General features: G+C 44.9%; 2 protein-coding genes across 2 annotated transcripts in view; both read left to right on the forward strand.

Annotated features, from left to right (window-relative positions):
• Positions 1 to 1,000, forward strand: part of LOC114612323 (calcium-binding mitochondrial carrier protein SCaMC-1-like) — a 45,684-nt gene extending 44,684 nt beyond the window's left edge. The window contains 1 exon segment of the mRNA XM_028757281.1: positions 825 to 1,000. Coding sequence (XP_028613114.1) covers positions 825 to 1,000 — 176 coding nt within the window.
• Positions 1,001 to 6,654: 5,654 nt separating this feature from the next.
• LOC114612324 (calcium-binding mitochondrial carrier protein SCaMC-1) overlaps positions 6,655 to 8,241 on the forward strand; it is a 35,259-nt gene continuing 33,672 nt past the window's right edge. The window contains exon 1 of the mRNA XM_028757282.1: positions 6,655 to 6,837. Within this exon, the coding sequence (XP_028613115.1) occupies positions 6,655 to 6,837 (183 nt within the window). The remainder of the gene's footprint in view (positions 6,838 to 8,241) is intronic.

Below are 8,241 nucleotides of genomic sequence, written 5' to 3' on the forward strand. Positions count from 1 at the left end.
GGAGGAGCTGGACCCAGGAGAAAGGGTGTGCTGCAGACACTGTACATGGGAGGAGCTGGACCCAGGAGAAAGGGTGTGCTGCAGACACTGTACATGGAGGAGCTGGACCCAGGAGAAGGGGTGTGCTGCAGACACTATACATGGAGGAGCTGGACCCAGGAGAAAGGGTGTGCTGCAGACACTGTACATGGAGGAGCTGGACCCAGGAGAAGGGGTGTGCTGCAGACACTGTACATGGAGGAGCTGGACCCAGGAGAAGGGGTGTGCTGCAGACACTATACATGGAGGAGCTGGACCCAGGAGAAAGGGTGTGCTGCAGACACTATACATGGGAGGAGCTGGAGATCTGAAGACCATTTTGACATCTGGCATGGCCATGCAGAGTTTGGAGTTTGGCCAGCTGGTTTTCGGTCTTATTTTAGTCCAGTATTCCCTCACTGTGCTCCCTTTTGGAATTGAAATGTCTATCCTGGGCCTGGAAGTGTGTGATGCTTTTCGATTTTAATTTTGATTTTATAGGGGATTCCAGTTAAGAGGTTGTATGAACTTCCAAAGAGACTTTGAACTTTGGACTTTTAAACAAATTTGCAGCTGTTATAAACTATGGGGACTTTTTGAAGTTGGACTAAATGCATTTTACATTATGCTATGGCTACAAGCCTATGGGGGTGAGGGGGTGGGCTGTGGACGTTATCCTACTGATGTATAGCATCATTCTGTGTATGAGCATCCTGTGGAACGACCTCGATCTCTATAAGTCCTTATTATCTTCGGGCTAGATTGTCAATATTAAATACTGAGTTATACTTTTTTTTAATTTATAGATAAGCTGGAAAAGGAATCAGTACGCATGGTGCAGCTCATTCGGGAAATATACACTAAAGAAGGAAAGAAGGGATTTTTCAGGGGTCTCACCCCTAGCGTCCTCAAGCTGCTTCCTGCAGTGGGCATTGGCTGTGTAGCTCACGAGCTAGTGAAGGTGCTTTTTGGATTAGCCTAGAAGTGGAATACCAAAGTGTCATCGTTGCCATTATCACTGAGGTATAAGATACTATCTGGGTTATAAGGTGATCTTACTTCTTTCTAAAAAGAAAGAAACATCAACTACTTGTACAAAATTACTTTGTCTTTATTTATTATAAAATATACAAATTAAATGGTAGTTTTGGTAAAAATTATTCAATAACTTAAAAATTCCTTATTATCCACAGGATTCTTACTTTACATTTCCTGCTACCTTCTCCAAAATCCTGAAACTAGTTTTTGATTGGATGGTAATATATCATACAATTACATTAGGAAGCATTTGGTAAGCTACACAAGAGTTTTTGTTAGAAATTCTCTTTAAGTTAAGCTTGAACATGTTTTATATATTAAAGCAAAAATCAGTGCACTTAAACTTAATGCTACAGTTAATTTCTTCACCAAAATAAGCAAGCCACTTAATAATTCTGTTTAGAGTGTTATGAGTCATTTCCCTTGTTAGTCCTGTGTCCCCTTCAGTTTCTGCACATCTGATCCCCCTCACCCATGAAGACGGTTTTATCTTTCTAGACATCTTTGTAGACAAGAGCTGCCTCCCTCCCCTCGCCTAGGGTAATTCCTGTATACAGTTTTCACAGATGCTGGAGTGATTCGCTCAGGGTAACAAACTTCTCTTTCCCTCCGTTATGAGAAAGGCTGGTTAACATTTCTTAATTCCTTCTGTTTGTGTACCTATCTCAGCCCTCTCAGGTAATCTGATTGAAACCGGCTGGTGGAGCTGGAGGCGGGGCAGCTGCACGTGTGTGACTCAGAGCTGTAGGCTATCTCTAAAGCTCCTCTTCTGAGGCATTACTTTTTATTTGCAGTGAGAATGGGAGCTACAGGAGTCATGAAACTGACTGAGCAATAATACTGTTATAGCTTAATATTTCACTGTGACAAGGCAAGGACTACTGTCGGAACTCTGTTAATAGTTTTGTATTAACTTTTTTACTTCATTAGCAAATATCAATTGTACAAGATGAGCATTTCCTCTGTGTCATTTTCATACATTATACTGTACATTGTGATCACATTCAACAACAAACTCTGGTTTAAAGTGAGCAAAGGATTTGGAGAGACATTTCCCCAAAGAGAATATACAAACAACATAAATAAGCAAAGAAAACCTGCTTGGCATTCCTGATCACAGGGAAAGCAATTTCAAACCTCAAGGACATCCCATCTCACACTGCCATGATGGCTGCCATTAAGAAACCAGCAAGTGCTGGTGAGGACTTGGAGAAACTGGAACCCCGGGTGCTGTTGACGGAGCACAGTGTCATGGAGAAGCGTTTCTCAGCAGACCTCATACAACCAAAGCAGAATGTATGACCCAGCAGCTTACACTATTTCAGAAACAACTCAGAGTAGGCTCTCAAGGGGCAATGTGCTCATATCAGCGTTGCTTGCAAGAGCCAAAATGTGCAAGCAACCTGAAAGTCCATCTACATGTGGATAAACTGTGGTATATGCATACAACAGAATGCCATTTCTCCTTTGAAAGAAAATCCTGATGCATATTACATGTGAATGAACCTGGACGATGTTACCTTAAGGGAAATGAACTAGTCACAAAGGATAAGCATATGAGGTGCCCTGGTGTGGTTAGACTCATAGAGGCAGGTAGAATGGTGGTTGCCAGAGGCTTGGGAGGGAGAGGTGGCAGGCAACTGGAGGTACAGATGGTTGTGAGCTGCCATGTAGGTGCTGGGTAAAAACCCAGGTCCTCTGGAAGAGCAGCCAGAGCTCTTCACTGCTAAGTCATATCTCCAGCCCCCATCCCAAATTCCTTACAGTGTCAGAACTCTTTAGAAACCATTATGTTGTTTTCTGTCTCCCTGGACTGGAAGATAGATTCCAAAAACACAGGGCTTCAGCTAGTTTTCTTCCTTGTTGTCTTTGTTATTTGGAGGTCTCTAGGTGGCACATAGCAGGCATTCAATGAATATTAAATAGTTGAATGAGCAACATGTATGGGAAGGAACATCTGCTTACCCTTGTCTTGTATTTGGTAGAGGGCAAGGTTTTTTTTTTTTTTTTTTTTTTAATACCACCTCTTGTACCAGTTTTTTTTTTTCAACCTTAATTCTGGCCTTTTCTTACTAGAATGTTGAATATTACAATATAGTACCTAACTCTAAGATAATTCAGGGAAATCCTCTGTATAAAGTAATTAATATTATTGTAGCTTCCCTGCCACCTTTTGTGTATTCTTGTGTGTTCATATGTGTGGGTGTGCAGGTGGAGCCCGGAGGTCGACATCAGGCATCTTCCGTAATCGCTCCCTACCTCACACACATAAGCAAGCGCCAGGGCATGAAGGTCAGAGGTCAGTTGCTGGGGGTCAGTTCTTTCTCACCCTGTGGGTCCCAAAGGTTGAACTCAGGTCAACAGGATTAACTACAGGTATCTTTACTTCCTGAGCCATCTCCATAGCCCTCCACCTTTTTACTTTTTATTTTTTTTTGATACAGTGTCTCTCATAAACCTGGAGCTTGCCTATTCAGTCAAGATTGGTTGGGTAGCAAAGCTCTAGAGATGACCCATCTTGGTCCCATCCAGTGCTGGGATTATAGGTGAGCCAGACATGTCCATTTTGTTTGTTTTTGTTTTGCTCATCCAGTCAGCTCAGTGCTCAACCACCTTTAATTTCTACTACACAGCTTGTCTTACTCAGACCTGCCTGGTGGCTTTAACTGTAAGGAAGATAGGAAAGAGAAAAGAAGGAAGGGGGTGGGGAGGGAAAGAGAGGTGGAAAGAAAGAAGCATGGAGGAGAGAGGAAGCAGGGAGGGGAGAGGGACTCCCAGTGTTTTATATATAAAATAGAAATATACAATATTGATCAATTGTCTATGATTACTGTTGTTAAAAATGATTAAAATTATTTACACTAAAATATAGTTTTCAGGACACAATTCAAATAAATGTTGGAACACTGAAATCTTTTTTTCCCATTAATTTATTTATTCACTGTACATCCGGATCATAGCCTCCCTCTCCTCCCGGACCCTCCTGACACAGTCCATCCCCCCAGAAACACCAAAGTCTTAACAGAGCTTTTTAAATTTCAAAATGCTGAGGTATGGTTTTAAAACCAATTGTAATTCTATTATCTAAAACAATTACAATTGCTTTAAAATGTGAAGTATTCGCATGAGTTAGCAATGATGGTGATTTCTATAATTTAGTGTCATGTTTTTACAACTGGGAATTGTTTGCATTTATTTTGGGGATGGGATGGGTTGATAGTCTGGGCAAGAGACAGAATTCCCTTTTAATCTGGAATTTTGATCCCAAATGACTTAGAGAATATGATAGAACTCCCAATTAGCTTAATGTGATAAGATCGAGCCCAAACTTAGAATGATTATTTCCTCACTGTACTGCTAGGGCATCCAGGTTCATGTTTTACTGCATGATGTAATCACCCTTCCTGTCATGATCTCAGCTCTTTACAGAAGCGATTCAATACACGACCTCCTTGACGATCACTCAGATTTGAGAGAGCATCAATGGTGAGGAATTTGGAACCTAACTGGTCCTTGTGCAGAGGCCGATGATTTGTCTGAAATAGAACAGAGCAACTAGAAGCTGTTAATAAAAAGGGTAAACATGTTTGCCTGCTCAAATCATGAGACTCTGGAGTAGTTAGTCGAGCAGACCCTTCATCACTCCAAGTGATGCAAAGTAGGTGCTGATGTCTTCAAGGACCAAAATTGATGGGGGTAAATGTCTGCTGTTCCCATGGAGATGAAGGGCGTGAGAAGGCCCAAAGTCTTTGAATGTAGAACTGCTGAATTAGGCCGAACCCTAGACTTGTTTTTCCTGATCGTAGATCCAATCAGCTAAAGCCAAACACCAGCCCAGGGTTTTCTATGTGACCTTTGTGGGGGCCCTTGGCCTTTTGTGGGCCTGAGCAACGGACACAGGAAGGGAAGCCCTTTCATGGAGATGTCTGAGGTCCGTGAGCATTTTCTTCTCCCATGGAGAAGTGTTCTATGATTGCTATCTGTGTGTTGGCCATCCTTCACCGTTATAGCAAGTACTGGAGGTAATGTTCATAAACGGCGAGAGGTTCACCTGGACTTAAGGTTTCAGAGGCTCCAGTCCATGGTTACATGACCTCGTTGCTTTATGCCACTGCTGGGGGTGCTAGAGGGCAACAGTGGAGCACAGGGTGGAATAAAACCTCTCACCTCATGCGTTGCCTTTTGCCCTTTAATATCAACGCCTCCCCTCCTCAGCCCCCCCCCCCCCCCAAACCCCCCCCAATCTCAGCTACAGAGATGTTTCTGTCCCTATGTAGCTCTGCTCTTTTCAGAACTTCCTAGCATGTGATTGCTTTTCAGTGCTGAGAGGCATCTCCTTATGCAAACACAGCACGGGTTGTCCCACTGAGGAACCTTTCTATTGTTTCTGGGTTAGCAAGCTTCCTCAAGATCAGCCATCTCCAGAGATGGCCTTTGAAGCCATTTTTCCAAGAGAGCTAATAAAGACTTGTGGCGTCTGAGAGTGTTTTAGGAGGAAGGGGCTAATTTCTAAGACTACAGCGTGGAAGCAATAGAAGCACAGAAACTGGTTTCAGGATAATTTTTATTAACACCAGGCAGCCCTTATCTGCAGACTGTAAATTTATACACAATATATTTTAATGTACAGAATGGTAAGGAAGTAGGGAAATTCAAGTCCTCCACTTTTGAAGAAACAAGTTGTTTTAGTTTCCGTTTTAAATACCCGAAGACAACAAAAGGACATAACCACAGTTTCTGCTAAGCAGCAGCTATTGAATTGAGAATATTCCAGAGAAGGACATTTCCCTTGATGGCAAAGCAGATGTTCATATTCTAATTTAACTGACGGAAGGCTATCCAGGGAAACTATGTCCGGTCGTCTTTGGAATTACACAGCCGAAGGATCAGGTCTCGAAGTCTCTGTAGTTCCAGTGTTCCTTCCGTTATCCCAGAAACTGCGCACACCTGAACTATAAACGGCAAACCTCAGGACCACACCTGTCTTGAAGGGAAGGAGCTGAAGTTTCTTTGCGTGCTGTGGGAAGGTACCCACTGTGCTCCATCTCCGCTCCTTTCTCTAGGGCCTCCCGGGTGGCTGATGCTGTTCTCAGAATAAGGTTACATGTCCCTTTCCTCTCCATTTGGTCTGGTAGCCCTTTCCACATTTGACTCGCAGTCCCAGGTACTCACCCACTGCTGTCTTTCTGGTGAACTCAAACAGCAATTGTTCAAGTCTTCCAGACCAACGGGCCTTTGAGGTTGGGCTGTTGGTCAAACTACCTCTGCACCCCAAGGTTTAATAATCTGTCGGTAAAGCTTTTGGCTTTGGACAGAGTGGAAACCCTCCTTGGGTCCCTACCACTATAGCCTACCTGCCTGCAGGTTTGGAGGCTGGAGGCTGGAGGCTGGCCCATCCCCTCCCAGCCGCCAGCCCAGGCCTGGGCCAGCTCCGCCCCGAGCAGCAGCTGAGCGGCCACACCCTTTGCCGAGCTCGGTTCCTGTGAGCCAGAAGCCTCGCCCCCCGACACTCCAGACGCCCTACTGCCGCCGCCCCACCCCACCAAGGCCTCAGCACCCGGATCGCGCCCCGCCAGCTCGCAGTGACTTCCCCGAACCATGCTGCGCTGGCTGCGGGCTTTCGTGCTGCCCACCGTGGCCTGCCAGGACGCGGAGCCGCCCACGCGCTACGAGACGCTCTTCCGGGCGCTGGACCGCAATGGGGACGGCGTGGTGGACATCGGAGAGCTGCAGCAGGGGCTGCAAAGCCTGGGTATCCCGCTGGGCCAGGACGCCGAGGAGGTGGGTCGCTGTGGGGTGCTGGGGTGGCCGCAGGCGCTCGCGGGATGCCAGGTTCTGGGAGGGCGGTGGCCTGAGGCCAGGCAAGAAGGAGGAGGAACTATGCCCGCCAGCCCGCGGGAAGAGCTCCAGAGAGTTGGATCTGGAAGGCGGCGGGTATTTTCCCAGATAAATTAGTGCTGCACACTTAAAACTGTCAACACTTTCGTACTGAGAGCATCTCTAGTTCTTGGTTCATCTCCTGTCTGGTCCTTTGCAAACTTCTCATGATTGTCCTGCTGTAGACTTTAGTGAGTCCCAACTTGAATTCACTTTCTTACAGCTAGAGTTTATTGTTTCTAAAAGGGGTTAAAACCGGCCTTGCTCCCAGCTGCTGGTTGAAGTAGAAAGGCCACATTCCGTTTTTATGACATTCTAAGTTAGTGCCCTGAGAGCACACATTGATCTGAAGGGTTGACCTGTTGCAAAGCAATTGGACTTTCTCTGAGTCATATGAATTGTGCCCCTGACATCCAGGCCCCTTGTCAGGGTGGGGACACTAGATCTGGAACTTGTCCAGCCTGCTGTCTTACAAGAGGCCGCTGGCTTTTCTATCTTAAGAGGAACGTGCTTGAGTTACTGAGTGGGCCACCAACTGTTCTGTACCTATATTTAAAACTACTCTTCAGTCACTGTCAGTGTCATTAATAGAGGCCTCTTCACTTTAGTCTGTCCTCTTAGTAAGTTACAACTTTACTTTTTGAAATTACCAATTTTGCCCAAGGCATTATTATGTATAACTTTACAGAACTTCTGTGGCTGCAGGGTCCCCTCATCATTCCTGATTCCAGTTCTTCTCCCATCTTCCCTCTGGCCGTAGATTTGCCTATTCAATACACTTTCTGAAAGAACCAAGTTTGAGTGTGTCTCTTCTACTTGCTCTGGGTTGACTCATTTCCTCTCATTTCTTGAATCAAAGGCCTGCCTGGCTACTTTTGAATGATAGCATCTCTTCAGCCAACCCATGGCTGCATCTCAAAGGCAAGTTTCCAGTTATTTGTTGTTTTTATTATTCTCTTCCAGGTGTTTTCTAATTACTGACATGATTTCTTTGACTCATGTATCATTTTAAGAGTGCTTTAAATATACTAGCACATTTTTGTTCTTAATGAAGTAAACAACACATCTGGTGCATGCCTACAATCCCAGGCTGAGAGGCTGGAGAACTGTCACAAGGTACAGGTCAGCTTGGGCTCTGTCTTCCCCTTATCTAAGTCAAATTGAAGTGAACCAAAACAAAGAGCAACAACAGGCCTTAAGACCCCCAACACCACAGTAATAACATCCCCACAATAACAACATCCCCACAATAACAACAATACCACAATAACAACAACCCCACAATAACAACAACCCCACAATAACAAC

The sequence above is a fragment of the Grammomys surdaster genome, unplaced genomic scaffold (genome assembly GCF_004785775.1).
Source record: "Grammomys surdaster isolate TR1022 unplaced genomic scaffold, NIH_TR_1.0 126158, whole genome shotgun sequence".
In the NCBI taxonomy this organism is placed as follows: Eukaryota; Metazoa; Chordata; class Mammalia; order Rodentia; family Muridae; genus Grammomys; species Grammomys surdaster.